Source organism: Hylaeus volcanicus, chromosome 7, assembly GCF_026283585.1.
Source record: "Hylaeus volcanicus isolate JK05 chromosome 7, UHH_iyHylVolc1.0_haploid, whole genome shotgun sequence".
In the NCBI taxonomy this organism is placed as follows: Eukaryota; Metazoa; Arthropoda; class Insecta; order Hymenoptera; family Colletidae; genus Hylaeus; species Hylaeus volcanicus.
In genome coordinates this window covers 21,043,158-21,068,656 of record NC_071982.1, presented here as the reverse complement: position 1 = coordinate 21,068,656, position 25,499 = coordinate 21,043,158, and the positions used below count along the sequence as shown (strand labels likewise).

General features: G+C 44.3%; 2 protein-coding genes across 6 annotated transcripts in view; one reads left to right on the top strand and one right to left on the bottom strand.

The window, feature by feature from the left end:
• The window catches only part of LOC128880456 (CCR4-NOT transcription complex subunit 6-like), a 60,378-nt gene that overhangs the window by 4,928 nt on the left and 29,951 nt on the right, over positions 1–25,499 (bottom strand). For 2 of the 4 annotated variants that reach the window (XM_054130562.1, XM_054130561.1), the window contains exons 4-6: positions 1,507–1,575; positions 458–770; positions 149–300 (exon numbers count right to left, since the gene is read on the bottom strand). In XM_054130562.1, coding sequence (XP_053986537.1) covers positions 149–300; positions 458–770; positions 1,507–1,575 — 534 coding nt within the window. Of the gene's footprint in view, positions 1–148; positions 301–457; positions 771–1,506; positions 1,576–1,659; positions 1,719–14,229; positions 14,734–25,499 lie in introns of those variants that run through there. The other 2 variants (XM_054130563.1, XM_054130564.1) reach the window with 2 other exon arrangements.
• LOC128880458 (uncharacterized) lies at positions 6,951–11,674 on the top strand. Of its 2 annotated transcripts, XM_054130567.1 has the most exons (6): positions 6,951–7,656; positions 7,788–7,913; positions 8,056–8,164; positions 8,298–8,424; positions 8,490–8,736; positions 8,970–11,674. In XM_054130567.1, the coding sequence occupies exons 1-5, from the start codon at positions 7,639–7,641 to the stop codon at positions 8,695–8,697; spliced, it is 588 nt and encodes a 195-aa protein (XP_053986542.1). In that variant the 5' UTR covers positions 6,951–7,638; the 3' UTR covers positions 8,698–8,736; positions 8,970–11,674. The 2 variants fall into 2 exon arrangements, with proteins under 2 accessions (XP_053986542.1, XP_053986541.1); XM_054130566.1 differs by lacking the exon at positions 8,970–11,674 and having other exon boundaries at positions 8,490–8,856.

The following is a 25,499-nucleotide window of genomic DNA, read 5'->3' as shown; positions in this document are numbered from 1 at the left end:
CGGTTTAATCTTTTTTGAAAAATCAAATCGTTGAACGATAACAAAAGAACCGTGATTTAACGATTATTACCCGGTTTTATATGAAATGGCAAGTTTGATTCGTTTTAACGAATATTAATAAACTTTTCGTCATATTTTTGTTGCTTACCATTGTCCCAAGCAGCTTCTTTTGTCTTGAGGAGGGCGGCAAGTCCGATGTTATCTTTTGGCATCACTCTGTTCAGCATGTTGTCGGAGCCCTCCGCGTTCGCCATTGCCAACTGATTGAATTCGACTAAGTGTTCCTTTATCAAGGTAAATCTACGAAACAAACCAAAACGATCGATTAAAAAAACCCTTTACTCGATCAAAATTTTCCTGATTTCGCGATTCGTTACTCAGGAAAATAATTCACCGAAACTTTATATATTTGAATAAAACGAACGGAAAAAATGTACTCGAACATTGCGCCGCTTACTTTGCCGTCCTATAAAAAATGGCGCAGCCATCCACGTATTTGCGGTCATTCTCTGCCATGGTTTTTGCCCGAGATTTCGGAGAAAAGATTCCATCGTAACCGTCCTGCTTGAGCTCCGGCAGGAAAAAATTGTAGAATTGGTCTGTCTCGACTTCCTGCAAGCTGATGATGTCCGCGGCGTAATGCCGTATCTCGTCGAGGATTCCTTTTTTTCTATACTCCCAATCGAGCGCCCAGCTAGGACAATAACCGTACATCTGTCGCGTCGCGTACTTGTCGCACAGCACGTTGTAACACATTACAGTGAATATACCTAAAACAGGAAAAAAAAAAATGCTCGGTGAATAAAAGACGTACCCTCTGGTGTTGTTTGTTTAAAACAGTCAATCGTCTTTTTGCTATGGCCGGCGAAACTTTCTTATCCATTACCGAGATAGGATCGAATGTTCTCAGCATTATATTGTAGGAATTATGAAATATTAGAGAAATATAGAGTATTTATATTGACACTATGCTGACTGATAGTTCTCGCATGGCACCACAGTGGTCGGGGCGGACGGTTGCTTGGTTTTTTTTTTCAAGTGCGTAGCCATCACTTCAGTTATTGCACTAAATCTATACATCACGATACAATTATTTCTATTTTTCTTAACGTTACTTTGCCTTACATAACTCCTGGATTTTGGCTTAGTTCGCGTTATCGTAACTCTGTACGTTACATTTACGGTAGAGCAGTGCGTAGCGTAGTGGACTACCACGCTGAAAACCTGGGTTCGAATCTCGGCCGGGTCTGCCCCGGTTTTTTTCATGGTTGGGTTAGGGCTAAAAGTATGAAAAAAAGCCTAAGGCAAAAAAATAAAGAAATGATGATAAAAATAAAAAGAGAATTTGAACAATCGAAAAAAAATTACACCTTGTAAAAACAATAAAGGGAACCGGGAAAGTGTCAGTAACTCCCAGTTAAGCGCTAAAAACATAAAAACAAAAACCACAGTGGTGCCCAATAGTATTTAACGGACGGCATTAGTATTAAAAAGTGCATTGCTTACATGTTGGTCTCGTCCTATTTGGCCTCGTCAATGGTATCCAGGGTCTCTGGGGTGGATGATTTGCGGTAACTGAAAGCAAGAAAATCCCAACGATTAACAATAACGTTACATGTGTCGCGTACATACATTATATATCGTTCAATCGATACCGACATTTATTCGATAAGTTGTGGTTTACGGACGATATTTTACACAATATACAGCCCGACTGTGTTTTAAGTTGGCTGGTAAACGCAAACAGAATTACGTATTTGCTAAAAAGAAAAAAAAAGGAAGGTTAAATAATGATAGTGTGACTTTTAATCGTGTGCAGTTTATAAGGAAATAAATTACCAAACTTGCTTAGTGCCGTGCGTATACACCTATCCGAGTGCGTGGAAATTGCTCGCTTTGAAGTTATTTTAAATGAGAAGTGTCCAACGAGAAAAAGAAGCAGAGAGAGAGAGAGAGAGAGAGAGAGAGAGAGAGAGAGAAGGGGGAGGGGGAGGAGAAAGCATACTGGGTGTTATGTTCTGGCTTGACGTGATCTAATGGATGGAGGTCAGTTAGGGTGAAGCCGAAACAAGTCCGCGACCGCGGGTGGTACGCATACGGAACGCGGAAATACTAAGTAACTTCCTTGCTCAGGTGGAGGAACAACTCTAGTACATCAGGTTTGGAAACTTAATATTTGCGTGTTATGCTAAAGATGAGCCATGCGCATTTTCCATCCAGGGGTGGCAGAGGGGGTGAGGGGGACTTGAAGGATAGGAAACGTTAGATGTTAAGCCTCTTGATGGGCGATAATTGGTTTATCGGTCAACCATTTCGTTGCCAGGCGAAGAGATTAATTCTACTCGTTGTAAATCCATACAATTCTTAGTCTTCGAATGTGATCTAGAAAGAGGACACCATCGAAATAGAGTCTGATGCCGGTAACGACATAATATTTCAACATTATACGTCAGAATAGTGAAAGATACAAAATACTCCCACTTCGTACAGCGTTACACAATGTCTCGTACGGTAATTCAGAACGATACTATACATAATCCTGGACATCGATGCAGAGTATAGCACAGCTCTAGAAACTCAGATCTAGAAACTACAAATTAATTAGGGGAAATTAATTTTCAATGAACAGGACCTCGTTCGAATTTGTTTCGTCGAAGCTTGTAAGAACGAAGAATCGGGTCGTCCTGTAGCCAAGTAAACAGTGGACGCACCGACATGACATCGGTAATGGTGCTACACCGACGATATGGCCGATGCTATCAAGTGTATCTTTGCTGATGAAGGTTGCAACCTCGACCGGAGCCCATTTATTAAAGCGTATCTGCTCCGAGGATTGGAGGTTGCCAACAGGTAACGGCGAGAGTCAGCAGTCAGGCAACATCCCGCTGAAATTCCCATGGGATAAGCCGCGCAGAGGTTGCCAGCATGTTACCAGCGGGCAACTGGCCAGCTGGACGCCGGTCGTGAACCTTAACTTTATCTCGCGCAGATTGCAATCAGTCATATTAGCCAGACACACCTCGGATGTATGCGACCATCTGGCGCGTAACTATTGCAGCCGAAGTAACGGTCGCCTGACATAATCACCGGTGTGCGGTGTGGTAGAGAGCACCACCGCTGCACTGGGAATAGCTAGAGGTGTGCGTGCTGTTTCTCAATGGAGCCTTCATTACCGACTGTAACTCTGTGTGTTCCTTTTCCCATTGTCTTACTTACCCCGACCCGATGTCATTCGACCGAATACTCGACGTTGTTTCTCCTGGAGAGATCGAGTTATTAGGCTCGAATTATAGGATATCCGAATAGCGAAATAGTCCTGTTTATCCGCTTCTGCTGCTCCACTTAGTCGCTGCTTAAGACAAGGTGAAAGGCAAAGACCTAACCAGACCTAACCAGACGCTATTCAGACCTACCGTATTTTACGGACTATAAGACGCACTTTTTTTCTTTAAACAAAATTGCCTCCAAAATGCAGGTGCGTCTTGTAATCGAAATCGATATAAAAATGTCCGGTGTTTGATTTAAAATTCCCGCCAGTCTTAAGAATGGCCATATAGAGGATTCTAATAATAAAAATGTTACTAGACAACTAGAGATTTTTTGGGCAGTTTATTTGGGAACGTTGTTCCTTCGTGAACCGAGATAAAAGAAATCATTGAAAAAAAAAAACAAAACTGTACGCTGGATAAATCACGTATATCGCCTGGCCACGCCTTTCTTAGACGTGTTGGCATTCATTGGGTAAGATATCTTGTTCTTGGAAAAATTTACACAGGTTCGTAAGATCACGGCATGATACATGCATCGAGCATGCACCTGTGCCATGGGAGAAGAAATATATTACCTAGTAGTTCACCTAACAGAAAATAATACCGAGATAATGCGAAGATAAAACGATCGGTCTGCAATTAACTTTATCGAAAGTTTCCAGTGGTCTTTTATCCGTTCGCGGTAGTCGATTTGCTTTATTACTTAATCCTTTAATTAAAGGTATGTAACGAGAGCAAGAAATATTAAAAATGTAAACTCGGGGGCTGAATTCACATTAAAATTCTACACTTAGGAGGAATTATTTATTTACAAATGCTGTTACATATTATATACTTTTTATAAGATGATTATTAAATAATAATACTTTCGGTGATTTTTATCACTCCTTCGAAATGAATCATCGCTACTAAAAAAAATGTCTTAAGTCTGTTAATGGTATCTGTGAATGGTATAATCCTGTAAAAAGTTCATCAAATTCGGTGCCTTTTAATCGGGTAATTTTCGTAGACCGCGTGGCCCGACGAACGCAGCGAACCCACCACCTTGTGCCGGCCCTGCTTGGAGTTAGAAAACGTAGTTTACACGAGGCGACCGATGATGCGACGCGGCCCGGGCGATATCGGTACTTTGGCGAATTCGGCTCGTACGTACAAGTGTGATACAAGGCAAGGCAAGGCAAGCGCCCATAATGGCACGCTTCACCTTTGAGATCCGGTTGTAAGATTGCATAGCACAGGCCGCACGATAATCATCTGGATATCGCTCCTGCGTGCATCGGCCGATACGCAGGATCAGATAATTGGTATTCAGTCGGTCGGCCATACTCAATGGGCCAACTTATCGGCTGCGATCTCTCTTTGGGAAGTGACTAGCTGCGGCCGGGGCAGAAGACAAACATAAAGGACTAGCGGCACACGCGGTTCCATTTTACCGCGCTGGATACCGACCGAGATATCGGCTCGTGACTCGGATGCGATGCGACCACTTTCTTACAGCGTTTCTCGACAGTCCTTTGTGTCTTTTCAACGGGTTTAATCGACGCGCGTCCGATATTTTTAGCGCGTCGACGAATACTTAGCTCGAGTGCGTCGAAAAAGCAAAGTCACGGTGAGTAGGGATGTTCGTTGAAAGGAATGAGACTTTCTTACGCGATTTTATCGTTCGATGAATTGCATTATAGTTGGATGTTACGTTACGCTATAAGCTATCTCCATTCGGGGAGAACCGAGGGATGCGTGGGATTCTCCGGCATGGAAAATAATACGGGGATTTCAGACCCGACCCAGATCGCGTACAATGGATCGCTATTGTACGCGAGATCGCGGATTTTGTTCGAATTAATGTTACAATGGAATTATCAATTTAAGAGCTCGCAATTATCGAATTAAAGGCTATCAAATTAAAGGCAGTGGTTAAAGGTAAATACTCGTAAAATCTTTGGAACGAGTGAAAACAACGAATCGATTAGCAGGACCCGCTGCGCGACAGTTGGCTATTGTTCTTGGTTCCCGAACAACGTAAATCATGCGCAGTTGCTACACCTGGGTGTACGCAGAAACTTTCGAGTACGCAGCAATGTGGCAAATTATTTGCGGTGCATCTTGCTTTTGATTTAGCACCGCGGAAACTGCGGAGGTACATTGTCAACGGGAGAATTTAATACCAACTGCTGGAAACTTTAATTAATCATGGCGAGCTAACCGAATAACGACGCGTAACTCACTACCTCTAATGATCTACGGAACGATATAGGACTGTACGATACCTGTATTATGGTATCGTGTATAGGTGCATCGTGTCTGACTCGTAGGGAAAATTGCACCTTCGATCAAGAAAATAACTAACTAAATAACTAGTAACTTTGATTTTCCGTCGAAAGGAAGAAACGTAATTTACTAGCTGTCTAAATTGTACACGCATTCTGTTCGGGTTTTAGCGAGGATTTCCTCGTCTGCAAAGAACACGGCCAACTGCGGTCGGATCGTTCATTTGGGCCCCGCGAAAGAAATATCTGGCGGGGAATCGGTCGCTCCCTCGCTCCCTCGTTTGCGAAAGAAGATTTCCAACCGCGGCGCGCATACGTCGATTCTCGGCGTAGATTGGCTCGTAGAAGCGTAGAACCCTGTACATGGTGCGCACGTCGCGCACCACACGCCACACAGGCTAACACATGCCCGCCGCTACCTTTGGTGCAAGTGGGCGCATGCCACGATCCTTGTGTCGCGATAACATAGTCGGCTCGGTTTCTATCTCCTCTGACAACTTAATTCCGGTGCCAAGCGGCCTCTGCTCGTTGCATGACTACTAGGAAGCCGACCCCCTCCAAGAGAAATGGTTGCACAGCCTGTGACGAGCCGCCGGTTCCTTCCTCTTTCCTTTCTGCCGCCACTAGTTTGCCTAACGATCGCTGCCACCGCTGAACTTACCATCGGTGCATCCTTAAAGCGCTCCTGGCTCCCTACGAGTAGCCTACGCTACTGCTGCCGCTCCACCGGTATACTCGCGCTCTGATTCGTCGGGATTTTCTCTTGATATCTCTTTAACGAAACCTCGGACATTTTCGCCAAGGAAAAAAAAAAAAAATATACACGTCGAATCGAGTAACCTCCTCCTTTTCGAGGTCGGTTAAAAATGTTGTTCCCCGCAGCACCCCTTTCAAGGAACTCCAACATTTTTAGTAAATGCACCCTGCATACGAACTCTACGATAAACGCGCGAGTCTTATTAGCGGTTTATTAGCGTAGCAAAGAGATGCGTAGAATGAACATTTTCTCCTGTTCTCTCCATTTCTCGTAAAGTTCCTGTTTTTTTTTGTTTTTTTTTGAAACCGTGTAAAAGCGAAATCGTGTCAGAGAAGCATGTTGTAAATCGGGGAATCCCGTCCGCGGTGAGATGACAGAGGAAGAAGGAAAGTTTGAAATTGAAGGGGGAGGTAAAAGACCGGATAAAAAGGTAGCGTCTGGAACTAATGCATCGTGGGAGCGGAGAAGGCACGAGCAACGCGAGTCGGTGGAACAAGGAAAGGGAACGAAGGAAAGGTCCGTTGACCCAGTGACACACTTCCATTTCCTTTCTCAACGCGAGCCAACGGCAGCGTTCCGAGCAGCACCGGGTGTGGGCGTAAAGGCGCATTCACACGGGAACACCCAACGTACGCGATTACACCTGCAAAACAGAAAAAGACTCCGGCGTTTCCATTATCGGCTTAAATTCAGGTTCTCGATAAGTTTTCACGTAGTAATAATAACGATCGACGGTATCGCATCGACTGACCCTGATATACGCCGTTGCTTTATGCTTCCATACTTTCTCCGCCCTCCCTACCCCCACCCCTCTCCTTTACCTTTACTCGGGTTTCTTGCAGACATTTTAACAAACTCTATGTTTCACCTTGTCGTCTTTCTCAGCCGTAAGCACCCCTTCTGTTACCGTGGATACGACACTGGCCTTTTTTTTCTGGTATCTACCAGCAACTCGAGATGTTTCTTAACAATCTATTGCTACGAGTTCTAAGATTTCGAGATGTTGGAACAAGGTCACCTTTACCTCATCGACAATCATTTTATTGATACGTCCAGCTCCGAAGAAACGAAACCTAAAGAAACAGGTATCGTAGATTTGCTCCGTGAAACCTAACGGCGAGAGTCGCCTCTCCAGTGCAAAGGGTTAACGGTCATCGTGGTCGCGCATGCGCGAAAAAAACGCGTCCCCGACTGGCAGCGCTGCTGCCACTAACCACTATCCACCCTTCAACGCCATCTTCACTTCGTTGACGTAACGTCACCCGAAAAGGAACCTCCTGCGAATATTTTCCTGAAAAATGCCCAGCAAACCCTCGCAGGATCGAAGAATCACGTTCGCAGAAATATGATATGCGCAACACAGGTTCGTTCGTGCTTTTATCAAAGCGTTTCCTCATTTTGTTCATAGAAATTTCACGAAAACGAAAAAGTTGTCGCTACGAAGGTTAGAATTGCCCAACATTTACACGACATTATTCGTTATTTCGTTTGTAGTCGTACGTAGCTACCTGGTGTCCTGTTTGCGATAGAAGAGTCAGCGAAAAAGGAGGAGACACTTACGGGCTTCTCGCTCATATTCGCGAATCTCACCCGAAGAGCTCTCGCCAATATTTTCCTCGGGTACGTTTTCGGATCGCAATTTACGGCTAAGATCGCGATAGAAAAATGTCGATCTTTATACTGGTCGAATCGTTACCAGTGACACGAACGTACTATTAGCTTTTATTTATTTCACGAGAGATTTCAGTTTGTAAAATATTAGGAAGAGAAAAAGGAAGAGTCGAGGGCTACGTCTAAACGACTGACTTCGAAAAGCACGGCTGGAACATGCGCAAAGAAAAACGAACCAAAAAAGGTCTACGCAACGCGCGGTACGTTTTATATCTCTATAGATTGTATCGATACAAATTGTATTTCGTTCGAATCTCCAGAAAAAAAGAGAACTCGAATTACGTTTTATTCACTTCGTAATTTTTTGTAACGACACTTTGTTATTCTTTGTAGTCGACACGTGGAAATCGCACAATGAAACAAAATTGTGTCCTCGATGCCAAAAGGAAGCGGTACCGACACTTCATGCCAGAGGAGATAAACTGACCACCTCGCACATCGGTGCTCTTTGCCTCTTAGGGTAAATTCGAATCACGCAAACATTTCAGTCGATACGTAATCAGTGAAAAAAAAAAATTTCAACAGGTGTTGGCCACTTTGCTTCGTGCCGTTGATGATGAAGCGCGCGAAGAAAGTGCGCATGATTTGTCCGTTGTGTGGATACACGTATGGCAGCTTTCAGTACGAAAATGCTTCACTGGCGCTTTGCAAAACAGATTCCGAAGATTCGCAAGCGAGACTCTCGTCGCCACCGCGAAGCTTTCGTTTGCAAGCAACGAGAGAAGAATATTGAAAACGAACGCTTTCCAAATATACGATTCGAATCTACAAAGTACGTACATGTATAAATATTAGCGGATTAGTAGCGATACAAAGTACCAAAATTAAAAATGTACGTTCTATAATAAAATTCAAATACGGTAAATGTATTGAAACGCGTATATGTATATCATACTTTCTAAGTTTCTTAAAGTTTCTTTCGGTTCGTACGTCCTTGGGTTGAAATGTTTCTAAGAAAGAATCTTATATCGATAGAGTCTCTTATAATATATCCTTTCTTTTTAGCGAATATTTACCAGTCGATAAAATAGGTACGACGAATCGATCGCAGAAAGTGAACCAGCGACAACTGTGCTTCTGCTCGGACGAACTTCGAAACGATTTCGAGAAATCGGCCAAATCAAAAGTAACGTAATTCGAGCTAACAGATCGAGTTCTGGATTCATATTATTGATCGCTGGACACATCGCGAGAGCCTCGGGGTTCGGAGCGCGATATTGGATCGGATCTAACGAGTTACTCGATGAAACGACAATTTCGCGAACGAACCTACAACTGTATAGAAATTCGTACCAGCCATCGCGATTCGTTCCCCTTTTTCATCGCGTGTATGGTACCTTTGCATGTGTGCGTGCGAGGAGGAAAGATCGACAGGACGAAAACGAGTGGAAACGAAAGGAAAAGAAAAAAGAACGAATCATCGCGTTTCTCGTGTCTAGACGCGATGCTGTCGCGGTCGTTTCTTTTCCCTGCCGAAGAAATTTCACTTTGGATAATTTTGCCATTCTGCCCGCGTCACGGAGCTTTCGTGTTTACGAAAAGGTTCTAGATTAGGTTCAGATTAATATTATGGATCGCCTCGCGAAAGATTCAGCGTCACGATCATCCATTAGAAATTGAAATGACTTCGCCGTTGGAGAATTCAGGTCTGACTCGCGAGTTAGATTTCGAAACGAAAGGAAAAGAGAAACGAACGAGCCTCTACGTTCTCCGTGCCAAGGAACGAGAGATATCGTTGCCGTTTATTTGCCTTGGTCGTCGAAGAGAACTCACTTTGACTCGTTTCGCTATTCGACCTGCGTCACGGAGCTATTATGTTTATGAAATGGCCTGTCGCACAAGGCGGAAAGCTCAGAAATAACGTAAATTCTAGAGAACGAAACGTGCTACAGTTACGGAATAGGATTTTGCAAATCTATTTTTTAATGCAACCTAGAGGCGACCTCCCTCTAATCTTGACTACGATCGATTCTTTTTGTTTTTGTGTGTTTATTGTGGACGTTTCTGGGACCTCGTTTTATCAGGATTTCTTTTTTTTTCCATTAATGTTTTTTATTTTTTCCATTGCATATCTCACGCCATAGACTTTTCGGTATTTTATCTTTGTTATCCGGCCCTAACCTAACCACGAAAAAATCGGACCGAACGGTCGGGGGGATTCGAACCTAAGCTCTCGAGCGTTGTTAGTCGACTACGCTACGCATCGCTCTACTCTCCGACCCACCAATTCTTTGCTGTAATATTATAATAAAACAACGCATGCCCGGTATGCATTTAAACGATCGATACTAACAAGTAAACGGACTAAGACTTCGTTAACGATATCATTAAAGTCTGTAATTTAACGTTTTCAAGGTAGCTGAGGTACGATAGTACGAAATTAAATCGAGAAGAAAAGAAATCTAAGCCGATCGCACGATACTAGTTTCACAGTTAAATGTGAAGTCTCACGAGCTGGTAATTAGAGAAAGCAGAGGTTGAAAGAGCGTGCCTTTCTACCCGGTATTTTATTAGTATGAAAATAACTGGAAACGCGAGAAGACATAATTACTGTGGAGTACAAAACTTTTCTGGTATAGTAACGTGGTTCTCTTTCGCTCTGTCCTTTTCTACGTTCTACAACTGTAAACACAGAACAGAAACCTCGACTGGATAAACGAAATGTTTGGGTTCCGATTTTCTACGGGTACATTCTCTATAGGTTTCGCACGTGTTCGCGACGCTAACCGCCTGTTCGAATGCGCGGAGTTCGCGATCTGATCGTTGCAAATGTTGTCTCTCGGTTCGCGGAAGATTATCGAAACGGAACCGTTCGCTACCCGACGCGGTACGGAACAAGTTATCTAGCCGTGTTCTCTCGTTCCGTCAGGAATCCCGCAGGATGGCCCTGTTATTCGCGGCAGGTACATTAAAAGCCCTCCGGTAGTCGAAGCTGTACAAGAAGCGAGATTATCCGGTCGATTGAGGCGGCGGCGAGTTGGTAACTCGATAAGTTCACCGGAGCAGATTCTGTTCTCCCAAGATACTTTGCGATTCCGTCAGGCGTACAGCGTACCGATACTGGACGCCCTCTGGCCAATTTAGCCCTAATCCTAGTCCCGATAACTTCGCGCGATCGTCTCCGACGACTTGCCTCGAAACTTTAACTATCTTTAATTGCAATCACGCCTCGAGCCGTGAAGGGTTGATATTTTACGAACAGATGTCGATGAGCTTCGGTGAAGTCTGGATTGTCGGATGTTGGTGTTGCGACTCGAGACAACGAGATCATTGCTTAAAAAACAGTAGCGATCCGAGTTAGGTCTGGGTTAGATGTATCGCAAAGGAGATGGTCGGGCAAGCTGCCACGACCCAGTCTAGATTCTGGGAACCTAGACTAATTACCTACATACTAGCAGGCTCCTGATCTCGGCGATGCTGACCTGCCTCTTCTTCGAGTCGTTCTTCGACATTTTTCTCTCTGGGTGATCAACTCTAACGGACCCAAACAAATGGACGATGTCCTCCTCTATTCTCGAAGAAGAAAACTCTTTCCGAACGGTGCAACCGCGACTTTAATTAATTCACCGAGCAGTCGATCGCGTCCAATGAAATTCTGTAATTAATTGACTAATTAATTAAAACCGTATCGCGTCGTCGCGACCGCGGTGGCGGGCTTGCTTATAGACGCTGAGCAGTTAATTAATTGCTTTCGTTTAAATTACATCGTTTTAAAGTGTTTCGGGAGATTTATTGCTCGAAAGTATTTTCGAAAGTTGTCTCTAGCGGTTCTGAACGAAACTAGGAGACACAACTTTTAGAAATTGTATTCGGAAATATCCTTTACTTTATTTTTAGGAGATACGAAAGCTCGGCCGAGACATCGTGATCCCGAGCGTAATTACCGGGAGGATCGATGGACGAACAAATGGCATCGATACGGCAAACGTAAAGATACGATTCGATCGAACGCCGAATACCATATGCAACAACAGTTAAAATAGCTGTAAACGCGACTAATGCAAATGATACATGCAGGAAAACAATTTAAATAATTTATTTATTATTCAGCGCAGAGTTCATTAATTTGCTACACAGCCGGACTCGATGCAACTACATAAACGCGATAGAGAGGGTAGAGAACTTAATGAGCCAACGCGCCAATTAAAACAGCATGGTAATTAAATGGCTGATCGATGATGGGATTACCGTAATTACGACTAACAATAAGTAACGTTGCACTGACCGACATAATCGATGGATACCTACTGGTCGATGACAACCTAACCAAGACCTGACTCAATCCATTATACAGGGTGCACGATTTATCCGAAGACTTGTGTGTACTTTAACTATTCGCCCCTATGTATCGGACTTTTCTGATACTTTTTCTTACAAAGATCTCTTTCTGCCTTAATGCCTTATTTTGTCCGTTACATATCTCACGCCCTAAGGGATTTTCTACACCTTATATTTGTTAGCCAGTCCTAACCCAACCACGAAAAATTGGGCCGGATGCCCTGGGATTCGACTACACACACTATACACTGTGCTACCGTTCACCCGGCTTGCGATCGACAAGAATCACGTAGAATAATATCTGTCTTCGTTTCATAACTCGTAAAGTTAACGAAAACCTCCCCGAACTACTCTCCTTGCTCACCAACAACTACCTACAGAACAGACAATCGTGCATACGAGCGCTAATTATTTGACTCGAATGGTTGCTGAAGCTAATGGTAGCCTTGCGATGGCGTTGCTGCAACGATCCTGCGCCACATTTTGTCTTAACACTCGTTTCGAGACGGTAACGTGCGCCTCGGGGAGAACGGGAACATAACGGATCGGTATAATTAAGTTGGCTGGCCTAGGAAACAATTATGAAATCTCGCCGGTGAATAGAAAACACGCAAGTAATACTACTACTCTACATAGTATAATGGGTGTCCTCGTTTTGTATTTGAACAGTTACAGAAAACTCGGGAATAACTCGGACCCTGAGCCAGACCATTGCTTTCTGGACGCGAACGATCTCAATTTCTCGCATTGTTTGTTTGTTTGTTTTGTGTCTATAGCGGGTACTTTTGAGAGCTACTTGGCGCGCGCCTCTTGTGCTTTGCACTTTTCCGGAACCCTACTTTACGAAGATATCTCTTCTTTTCTCGATGACTTTTTATTATTTTTTTTTTTATTATGGATCTTGTGCTTTTCGATATTTTACACTTGTTTGTCGATTCTAACTCTACGCACTGCTCCACCGTCCGTTCCTTTTCTCGCATTGCAGGACCAGGATAGTCGGGGTCGAATAACTCCAGAGCCTTAATTCACATCTAAACAGATTTAACCGAGACACACCATTACTTTTTGTACCCATTACCATTTTCAACCAGTTCCCTCTGTCTGTTGCTCGTTCCTAGCCGATTCCTCTTGCGCGTCGAACGCTGTCCTCGTTCGCCGTTTCTCTGTTTTCTCACGACCTGCTCCCTTTCCACTGTATTCGGACTCGAAGCTTATTAGGCTAATTTATTAGCACGCGAGCAAGATTCGAGACCGTTGCTAGACAGCGTGGCTACTCGAGCAGAGATCAAGGTCGTCCGATAGAATACAACGAACACGAGTCGTATCAGCGATCTTTGGCACGCCGGTGCCATATACATACATATAGATGGAAGATTACGGAATAACTTTAACATTACTTTCAGCGAATTCTCGGAGATATTATACGGCGGTGTACATTCTAGTTTCCTCTGTACATTCTTCTTCCTCGGCGCTTTTTCAACGTATATTTGTTACGTAAATAGCGTCGATTAGAACGTCAACCCGAATTCTGTTGTATAATATCGGGCTGTCCGGATAGTCCATGGCGATTTTTAATAGGCGGTACAGGTCCGAATGGCAAAATTCAAATATGCCTTTGAATTTTTCTTAAAAATAGGCACGAACTTTCCGGACAACCCGATACTATATATAATTTACAAATTCGTTACACATTTTTATAAACCCGCAACGTTGAGAATGCCAATGAGAATGCTTTGAAAATGGCCGATGGCTCTTGGCCCTCGACGAATGGGAAGAAAAGATGTAATAAAGAAGCTGCCAGAGAGAAAAAAAAAAAGCAGTAGTCGAAGAGTGCAAGGAACAAGCAAGAGAAGCTAGCCAGTGTTCGAGACACTGATAAATCTAGAGTCTCGCTTCACCGTTGCAGACTAGAAACGCAAAGTGGACTTTACTATGCTTAAGCTGAAGATATTTCAGGCAGTGCGAGCCCCCAAAGTACCCCACTTACGTCGCCACGGTGATGCCCCCTTGAGCACGAACGCCTAACTAGAAAAATTCTTGGGTTAAGCATTCTTCCGTGCACGATGAAAACGATGTCGTTAGCAGTAACTTCCTCTCCATCTTCCTATCTTCTATCCCTCCGCGACTTTTCTGCCAACTCGTCTTTCCTCGTGCGATGAAAAATTGACACCATAAATCTCCGGTTACGTCTTACGCGAGGGAATCTCGAATAGCAGTTTTAGGTGCCGCGTACAAACAGTTTTAATGCTTCGCTCGCGGCCATTTTCGACGCGATCTTACGTTAACTGGCCGCCATTTGTCACGCGTTCGATTTTATAACCGCGATTAACTCCATCGACACGTAGAGTCACTCTCGCTATCGAGATAACTCTGGGACGAAATCGCAGTCTAAAACGTTTCTGCCAATACGCACTCCTCTAAAAGATTCCACGGAGTTCGATACTGGAAGTAAAGCGTTCGAGTAGTTTCCGAGTCCTCCGAGAAAAAGCATAGGTGAAAAACAGGGCTTGGTTAAGTCTCGAGGCAACCAATTACATAAGGTAAACGTTACAGTTACCGGTAACTTTACGATACCTTCCGTATTCTGTTGTCTCGATCGAAGCTGGATAACACGACTCGCGTTTTTAAAGCATTTGGAACGCGGAGCGTTCGGATATTTTCTGATGGTTGCGTTTGTAAGAATTGGTCGGCATTCTTTTGGCGGCCATGTTGCTCTCCGAGTCGTTCCGAATAAAGTCGCTTTTATCCTCTCGCATGTTATACTTGTATCACGGCACCTTCGGAACCAAGCAAAACTGTTCGTTTTGTCGATTAACCATACTCTTCTCTCGTTAGATAAAGCCTAAGGTAGGTAGTTTCGCGTGAAATTTTAGAGCATGGCATATACAGCGATAGCTACCTATAGATAATCCAGTGAAAATCTATAATACGAGAAAGCATAACCACCGTGGTTGAGCGATCCGGCGAAATTATTCGTGCTCCTGTAACGGTACCGGAGAAAAACCTTCCATTCCGCCCTCGCCTCGGGTAGAAATACAGTATTAGAGGATTTAAAGCGTCCAACTATTGGATTTACTGTTCCGCGATCGCCGATTTTATTTGCATAAACGCTAACGGGGTTTCTTCGTTTACTTTGCTTTGTCACGTGGGCGTTTTTACGAGACGGCTCTTACTCAGAAATCCAATATAAAATGGCGTCCATTGGAAGCACCTGGATTTCAATTACCGAGGAGAGACCTGGTTGGCCGTTACATGATTTATTCGGTCGTCTAATTACGTCTAACCGTGAACCTCCTCCGTCTCGAAGCTTCCATCCTCCATTGTCGACAGCACGACGACAACCCGCCTCGATCTTTTCCTCTCCGGGCCACCCGGTACATTTATAAACTAATTATCGACAAGAGTAATTCATTCCGAATAATTGCGCGCCAAGACGTTCTTGTTTTCGTTTCGCTACGACGTAAGGGTACACAGCGATACGTGTTAGGTTACGTGTTGTTCTTAACTATATTTCAGCATCGCTTACTCGCACGCGTTCGACGCAAGGTTTGATATACTAGCTGGGAGTAGCGGTCTGTAACGTGCGTCTATTGATTTCTCGGTACAGAGTACGGAGCGAAGCTAATGGATTTGGATGCGTAACGTGGAATCCCATGGAATTCCCAGTGCACGATCGAACGGTAGGATTAATACTGTTATTACGTAACGATAGATATTCGGTGTGCGTTTGACATTTCCTAAATGTTAATGGAATTTAATCACGCGGTAGCTGGGAATATACAATATGCAGGTTTGCCAGCGCGACCTCCCCGAACCTCGACGTGTTACATGGTTTATCAAATAATCGACTGGTTTACGAGAATATGTTGCGCCATCACCCTGTACAGAGTGTACAGAGTATTCTATCAACGGCGGGGTCGAGATCGAAGAATTTACTTCGACTAAAGTTTGACTAAAGTTTAGTCGCTAAACCATCGCTAAAGACTTGGAGCACGCGAATACTAATTTTTCAAGAGCATCTCCCGATATGGCAGAGAAATCGTAACGACAAATCAGGATAATGAAAGAGAACAAGATGGCGGCGTAAGTGTCGTCAGATCCCAGTTACCGACCGCAGACGAGCAGCTCGGGTCGGAAAGCATTTACCTAAGAACCCACTTTGTATTCCTCGGCTAGGTGGATTGTTTCAAATAATTGCTACGTCGCTGCCGCGCCAATGGCGGCCATTTTGGGAAACGCTCGCGAAACGACAAGATGGAGTCGTTGGCTCGTTACGCAATCTGGATAAGAACGCGACCCAAAGAAACGCCGCGTCGCGTCGTACGGGAATAACTCTGGACTCGGCAAGGATTCGAGGATTCAAGGATTTCCCCGGTAACATTAGCTAGGCCCATAATCGTTACCAAGCGGAATTCAACGCGAACGTCTGTTTCTATGACGGTAGAATCTCGACTACGAAGGAGCCAAGCTCGGTTCGCAACTACTGTGACTCGGGTGAGAGCACTTGATGCCCAGCGTGATAGCGATAACAGTGTAATGCTTTCGAACGTTAACCTAAGCTGCAAGCTGAGACCTAGCGGAATGTGATTAATTACAGAGATAGCGCTATCACGTTTTCAACGTTAACTTTAATAAACAGATTAAGGACCACTCCTGAATATACTCGGGCAAGCTTTACGATGGAAAAGTCTACACGCAGAAGAGACCGCTCCTGAATATACTCGGGTGAAAATAAATGCGATTTCTGGTACGTAGAAACGCAGATGCAGAACCCTGTGTAAATTTTTGTATCGGTGTACGCGAGTTGTTTTCATTTCATTTTCACGTATTTGTATTAGGACTAATGTCAGCAAAATTAATCAATATATATCAACTTTTTTGTTTTTTTATTTACAGTGACGCCAGTTGTATAATAGTACCCGCGATACCATAATCCGAGCTCGTCGGATTATTGTAATGTCTACGAAAAGTCTCGAAATGACTTTTGTGAGGGATATATGTGTTCGGTAAATAAGATTCGTTCATAAAAAAAAAATATGTGTTATTCTTCTCATTTTTTTAATTTTTGAATGATTACCGCAGGGGGTTAACTACAGGCCGGCTGATGTTGCTTCATAGACATACTACTAATAATAATTTTGTGTAAACCCGATGTAAGATTAAAATTCCGCCCTTATATTCGAATTATTATTCCGGCGGGGTCTAAAAATTCTCGTTACTTTCTTTCGCTCGCTATACACGCGTCAAGCGTCGCATTCCGGTGTCATAAATTAGGAAGTAAAATCCCGGCGACCACGGGACCCATTACCAATTCAAATTTCGCCATGAACATTTCGAATCGCGCCCGCAAACAATTCTACCAAATCATCGACACGTGGGTTGCAGTAACAAGCACATTGTGCTTTGATTTAATCGACAAACAAATCAGAGTGGAAGCGCGCCTGCATGGGGATCACGTGCGAGCAGATTATGCGAATGGCGTTCGTCGGAAATGTTTATTTAGGAAGTGGCGCGCATTATAATAATCCGACGAGCTCGGATTATGGTATCGCGGGTACTATTATGCAACTGGCGTCGCTGTAAATAAAAAAACAAAAAACACGGATTTAAATTAACGGGGACGGCCGTGGATAAAACGAATTTACGAAACAATTAACGATCAAGATCTAACCCGAATCTAGTTTGAAATTTCAATCCCAACTTTGTATTGTGTAACAATAGGAGAACTTTAACGAACTTTAACTGAAACCCGATACGAAATTTAAATCGTATTATACAATGATGTATACAGTAACGCTTCGATGATTTTCTACAAAATTTATCCCCCAAGAGTCCCCCTAACAAATTTGACTCCGTAAGGAATTACCAGCTCGCACATTTTTCCCCTAAATTTAGGGTGAAAACCCTCCAAGTTGGCAACCGTGGATCCCGGATCATGTTACGCTGCTTGGCGATCAAACTCTACGACCTCTCGAGAGGTATACTCCCCAGGGACTGGTTTCTGTGCATTTATCGTAGAGTAATTTGTGCATTTAAGGAGACTTTACGCGATAACGTTGACGATCTATCTGAATCGAATGCACCGGCTTCCAAAGCGATCGATAAACAAAGAAAAGGTGAAAATCGAAGTTTGCGCGATCCAGAGGCTGCCTATCCGTTCTCTCGCCATCTAATTCGAGTTTCGCCTCGCTGGAAATCTTTCCTTGGCATTGTTCCGCGGCTTGAAGCCCGCACAATTGCATGGAGGCTGGCAAAAGCCACACGGTAATGAGAGACAGTAAAGGAAGAACGCGGGGTCTGCGTTACCATTAAGAGCGTCGAACAACAGAGAGGACGATTCAGGAAACGAATAGGAGCTAAGTGAAACGTATTCGACACGGGTCTCTTTACCGTTACGCCTGCTTGTTGGCCGAGCCCACGCATGAACGATCATTATTGTAAGAAGAGTATAATGTCATTACTGTCCCTGTTGGATCGCCGAGTGATAAACGACGAATTGGACGCGTACGCGGTTCTGTGTCGCCGCTAGGTTCGCCCACCTGGAACAATTATTCAGAGCCCCGTCGTCGGTGTCGCCGTTCGCAAAAACTCGTAGGACCACGGGAGAAAGTACGCCGGAGCACGAACTTTAGGTATGTACAGTTGTGCGTACAGTTACTCGCATTAATGATCATGGGATCGCTGAGAGGTGTTGATCCTGACAGGAGATGCTGCCATTGAATGTTACGTTGTCGGATCGAGGATAGATGACGCCGTATTTATTACAGCCGTGGCAAGAATCGGAAGGAAATCTTCGCTCGAGATTAGCACGTGCGCCGTGTCGTGGTTGGTAGGTATATTTTGTTTGTTGCGTTCATTAGTGCTACCGACTATTCGTTGTTTGCAATTACCATCCGCGAAAAAATAAATTATTCATTTTCTACCCTTGATAATTACAAAAATACCCCGAGGAAAATATCTGAGATACCTCTTAAGGGATCCAGGGGTGTTTTATAACCTCATGGGGCATCAAAAATTCGAGCACACCTTCGCCCGAAACTTTGTTTCTTTCGATTCTGCGAGACGATATTCCATGGTTCGGTGGTCGCGAACCGACAACTTTCACAATTTAAAAAACATTCCTTGTTCACGGGTACACGGAAATAGGTATAGTCAGTTTTCTCCGGGATATCTACTTTCTTTCTCTTATTACTCGCTTAATGGTCCAATTATTTCTTGCGGTTAAAAGAATGCTTTATACAAAAGCCCAAAGACTCGAGCAATTCCATTTTAATTGCGCATTCTTTCTTTCACCGAAACGTTCTTTTTCTCGCGAAAGTTTCTGCGCAACGATTCTTTTGATGTTGGTCTCGGAAAACAGACTGATCGTCCACCAAACTATTTCATTTTCAAATTACAGTCTTTCCGATTCGGACGTAATGCCAACGCAATCAATTACGGAGTTTAAGCGGCATCGGCGCTTCAGGCGCGAGGCGGTGCGATTACGGTAGATCTCAACAGGTCTGGCGCATGCGCGAGCAATTTAGTCTGCTGCCGCAGTGGCGCCCTGACTAATTGTAAGACAGCTTAGACAACATGGGACTTGCGTGACGCCTGTACGAGCCTCTTGAGCGAGAACGATCGAGAAATCTGGAAATTAATGTCGTTTTTGCCATCTTAAATACTTGTTTATCATTTCTCGGCTCATTGATTTTTCTGGTATCGAAAATTTGCACACTAGGTGACAAAAGGCTGCCGACAATGAGGGCGATTATATAATGAATCAAAGATAGAAATTTATTGGAAAGTTTGAATTTAACGTAAAAGAAACGACATTACTTTTACTAATAATATTTTTAATAATAATATTATTGTACAATGAATGCAGTATTTATCGATAGACAACTTTTTATAAGAAGAGGACCAAAACAGCGGTTTCGTTAATGTTAACCTATAATGTTCCAGTTAATGTTAACCTATAATATTGTCATTACACGAAACGTCAACCGTTGCGATACGCGAAACACCTGACCGGGTCACGTTAACGAATAAAACCAGGTATTTGTCTGTATTACACGTTCGAAACCCTTGGCTGCCCGCTACGGAACCTGTTACGCGGGGCTTCCACTATGAAACAGTCGGTCCGAAACAGTGAAAAATTAAACGGCGCAACAGAACTAGGACATCTTTCTCGGTCCGCTCGGCCCGCCGTGTCTTTTTTCCCGTCGCGCATACTCTATTATCTCCGTACGCGGGGCGCACAACACACGGCAGCGTTTGTTCTTCCTGCTAATTGCTGAAGAGTGTTTGGCGTAACGGGAGCACGTTCTCGTGTCCCAGAAAGCACCAGAGACCGTGCATGTAGGCGCTTAAGTCGAAGACTACGTCGGTTCTTCTGGTCTCATCTCTCCCCTCCCACGTTCCATGTCGCCATTTTGTTGCTCCTCTTTCTTTCATTATTCCGCCGGAGACCGTCTTCGGTGCTGCCCACTCGATGGAGGAAGCGGAGAGAAGAGAAGAGAAGAGAAGAGAAGAGGAGAGAAGAGAAGAGAAGAGAAGAGAAGAGAAGAGAAGAGAAGAGAAGAAGAGAGGGCAGCACCGTTGGTGACGTTAATGCCGGCATAACAGTATTTATTACCGTCTCTCTATCGCTGCCACCATAAATGCATAGGTACAATGCATCGTTAAACGATCGCTCAGCCCCGGAAATAGAGCGTGACCGAGTGGAGAGCGCAAGACAATCCCAGGAAGAGCGCCGCGCCACGCCGAGCCGAGCCGGACGGGGAACCACCGCCAGGGAAATACTAGCCGCGCATGCGCCGTTGCACTGCCCCCTTTCGCTGCTGTGCTGTCTGCTTTTCCTTGGGATTCCCGCTCCTGGTCTTTCTAACGAGTGCTCGAGTAACCCACGATCGGTGATACTTGATTTATTATTGTTGCAATTTTTTGTTCTTCGGTTAGGTTTGCGATACAAATCATAGCGAATGGTTTCGCAAGAGAGCATCTTTGGAACGAGTCTTTTCGAGTTTAATTAAACGGCAGAATTTCAGAGGGGGCTGCTGGAAAACTCTACGGGGTCGTTTATTCCTTTCCTTCGGATTGACCCTTTGCACTCGGATGTCCCCTTTGAGGGGACAAAGTTCAGAAAACTTTGGTAGAGATCAGATAAAATAAATTCTCTCAGTATTTTCAAAGGTGTACACACTTCCTTGCTGTATCGTTCCATTCAAGTAGCGCGGATAAATAAATCAAAGTATTACGATAAATTACATGCCTTTTATGCTACGTTATTTGATACGAGACTCCTTTTAACACATTCCGCGATAAAATGGCTTCGAGTGCAGAGGATTAAGCGATACAAAAAATTGTCGAAAGTCCGAGGAGCGCTCGAGTAGCCGACCGGAAGCGGTAAAAACAAGATGGCTGACGAAGGGTTAATAATTACAGTACACACGATTGAAACAATAGAACACAGTTGGGTTATCTATACCGACAGTAAGCGCAGCGGAATAAATCACGTTACGAGCTGGAAACAGACGTAACCTGTTCCCCTGCAACCAAGAATTGGTGGAAGAAAATGGCTGCAAATCCACGACAAGATTAGCTGTGTACGGTCGAACAATTTAAAGATTTCTCCGTTCCACGGTCGACCGGCAATAAATACAAGTACCCGCGAATCCGTTCTTCGCAATCTCAAACATATCATATTGTTATTGTAATCTCGAGAATCCCTTTGCTCGTTATCTCGCAACAATAGACACTACGTTTCCCGTCCGACGGAATCCAAAGATTTTTGTAAGGTATCGCGGAAAGGAGCGTGCAATTCATCGATTAAAAAGAAATCGGTCGATTCGAAAAGAGAAGAGAACGGACGAAAAATCTGTATTACGAGGCATTGTTTACTCGAGGCGATGCAGGATTCGACTGAGAAAAAGACGAAAAGGTCTCGTCCGCTGTTTCTAGCCGCTATCTACGCGTATGTGCAGGTTTGTATATCTACCGAAGAATAAAGTAAACTTTCTCTGCAAAAGGACCCTTGCGAATGCCCTCCTTTCTGCCCCGTTGAATACAAGAGTTAGGTAAAGTAATGGCATGGGAACTTGGGAGCCGGAGTCGTCTCGGATTCGCCTGACTAGCTGGGACTGCGATCCGAGGAAATCTTCGTCGTTTATTGACCACATGGATATTCCGAAGGATCGGCTCTTCGTATCGGCGAGATGATCTATTTATTTATTTATCCAGTTATTCTATTATTTTACTTGCGATAGTTGCGAATTTCTCGAATAACCCAATTTCGATATTGTTTGCTTTCTTTAACACCGGCGTGTACCACCGGTGGGTCACACTTATATAACCCGTCGGGCGACGTGTACCACCGGTGGCTCACGATCACGTGTGTATCGTATGGCGTGTACCACCGCGCCGTCCCGTGGCGAGAAACATAGACAGCAGCCCCGGCGCGAGTGTGATCGAGTAAAAGTTATCGCAGAGAAAACGTGATTTCGCCGACTGTATTACTCGCGCTGTATTATTAATATATTTTCTTCGTCTAACGCTTACGACAAAGACTAAGAAACTACATCGCGCCATTAATGGGTATTATCGCATGACTGTATCGACAGGTGCAGGTACAGGTCGAGCACAACAATACCTGGCTATTGGGTCGGCGACGTGAACGCTGGTCACGTTATAATGGCCGATAATGCGTTGTCATTGAATGGCGGACAATCCAGCCGAAGTAATAATTCACGCATACCGTTCGCAAATAAAATAGAAACCAGTCTTACCATTCCCCTTATCAATAGGCGTCTAATGAAACAACGCAACCGATGCATCATCGACGTTCTTTCGGTTTCGTTCGTTTCTCTTTGTAATTAAATTGTCCCGAACGTTTCGAAGCCCTGTTTCGTACCGAATCGACTATAAAATTAATCCGATTGTAATTTCGAATAACCATTCGAACGCTTCAAAGGACTCCAATTAGAAGAACGAATGTTTCGAATCGAGGGAAGAGGACAGACGACTTTATATTTCGGTCTCGCGCTCTTTAGTACGATATATCGACTAGATAGAGACTTACTGCAAAATATAAAAGGTTAGAAGTGCAAAATAGAAGTGCAAAATAAAATCTCTTTTATTTCTGCGTGTTTCTGCTTCATTTTTCTATTTTTACTGAAATCGTCCAACACGCGGATGAGAGATTTATTAAACGAGACCATTAAGAAATATATAGTATGCGTACGTAGAGTACTGAATTATCGGTAAAGACCTGCCACTAAAACATGGCACAAATGCCCGGGATTACAGCCAGCGCGATACAATTGCGAAACCACGTGCAATAAATAGCAATTATGGTGAACAGAGGTCGAGCCATTAGGCAAGGTGTTCCCGCCCCTCTGTAAACCCTGTTTCTCTGCTGACAACTACAGGTCGAGTTACGCTTTATATGAAATTTTGTCCAGTCCGTTGGGGATACGATGTAACAGAAATAAAAAAGAAAAGAAGAAAGTTCAGACGTTTAAAACACGGTGTAACGAGTCCGTAATTGGCCAGGCTCCGAAAGTCTCCGAACCGCGAATGTACGCGTTCGATTCGTTTCTTTATTGCTACCACCAGCGGCCCATCAAAGCATTATTTCTCCCACGCTGGCCCGTGGAAACCGTGGGCGTAGGCGACGCCGACGGATAGGGCAAGCGCTGTAGGAATCTGGCGTTCTACGGCACGGCAGACTACTCAGAGACTGTGACCGCAGAATCGCTGTGAAAACTCATCAGCCGTGCGAAAATCCACCAAGCGAGAAATGCCGCAGCCAGCCAAGAAAGGGGCTGCAGAAAATGACAATGACGCGGGGAGATCTCCCGAGATCGCCGAGATCACGGAGAGCAAAGCAAATTTGCTTCGTTTTATCCCGAGATGGGCGAGAAACCCTAGGCTTCGAATAAATCGGAAGTTTGCCGAATATGTTTGTCTCGTTTCCTTCTTTGGAAAATGTTCGAAACTTTGCCCGTCGCTGATTTTATCCCAATCTTCCAACCCTCGAGTGTATTCGGCTAGGGTATTCATGTATCGGCTGTCCAAAGAATCTTCTTTTCCTGGAATCTCTTTGGATGGAACCCTTTGATCAGGCTAATCTGATTATGGTGCGGCGCGCGAGATAACGTCGCCACCTCACCTAGCATCAAAGATGACAAACTGGTATGCAGGGTCCAGCGAACCGATCCAAAGAGTCCCTAAGGAACCCATCTCCCCTGGAATGTCTTTGACTAGGCTTATCGCCCATCTCCTCGCGCATATACCGATACATTACCAATATATTATGTAATACATCGTTATACTTGGCGTGCAAAGATCTTGATATCATACGGAGCGTACAACTCGTACAAAAGTAATCATTCGGAGGATGATCCGTCTTCTTTATTACGATTACGATCGATCTTCTATTTTTAAGAAAGTAACAACGGCTAAAGTTAGGCCGTGCGCGCACGGTTCTTTGCGCGTATAGGAAAGTATACCGAAGGCAGGTCTTTTGTTCCCGTGGGAAAATGATTCGTGGAAGACGCGGTCAGCGGCGGCCAACTAACCGTTTACGTGTCGCCTAACAAACTAAGTGGAAACCGAGGACTTTGGTGAGAATCGCGGTCTACCGAATTTCTTAGACGCGAAATAATAAGCTTCGTTAATTCTTAAATTCTATCTGCCGATTTAGTTAAACGTACATTTTCTTCTCTTATTATACCCGTACGCAAACCTAACGTAGAATCATTTCTCGGTCTCTACCTTTCCCCTGTGGCTTCACGCGCGTCTATTATCAACGTGCAATTGCGTTCTCCATTACTTCTCGCGTTAAAACGACAATTTTCTTTCTTTCGAACGTAAAGAACACGGAACCGAGATCCGATTAGTAGAAAGAACATGTATGCAGGGGTAGAAGGGCGGGAATATCGAAGCGAGAGACGCGAGAAGCGATGTTCCGATTAGAATATTTACCAGTGTCATCGGTTACGAGCCCTGGAACATAGAACACGCTGACCGCGAACGTCTCGGATGACACAGTGCGGTGTCAAAGAAACCAGAGAAGCAGGAGTCGGCTGGAAACGCTCACGCCAGCGGAAATGACCCGTGGGCAGGCTTGATTTCTCCTGGGGTGCGCTGAGAAAACCGAAGACACGACAGAAATATACCGAGGGTCTAGCGCGAAATGGAGAACTGGGCCGAGGGCAGAAGCGAGATAGAAAACTCACTAGAAATCAAAAAGTGCGTACAAAGTGCATCGAGGTC

Bases quoted from the DNA above. Each gene is read 5' to 3' on its own strand.
- LOC128880458 (XM_054130567.1), top strand. The intron at 8,165-8,297 runs GTACGTTTTATA...TATTCTTTGTAG, and splicing joins AAAGGTCTACGCAACGCGCG to TCGACACGTGGAAATCGCAC. The intron at 8,425-8,489 runs GTAAATTCGAAT...AAATTTCAACAG, and splicing joins GGTGCTCTTTGCCTCTTAGG to GTGTTGGCCACTTTGCTTCG.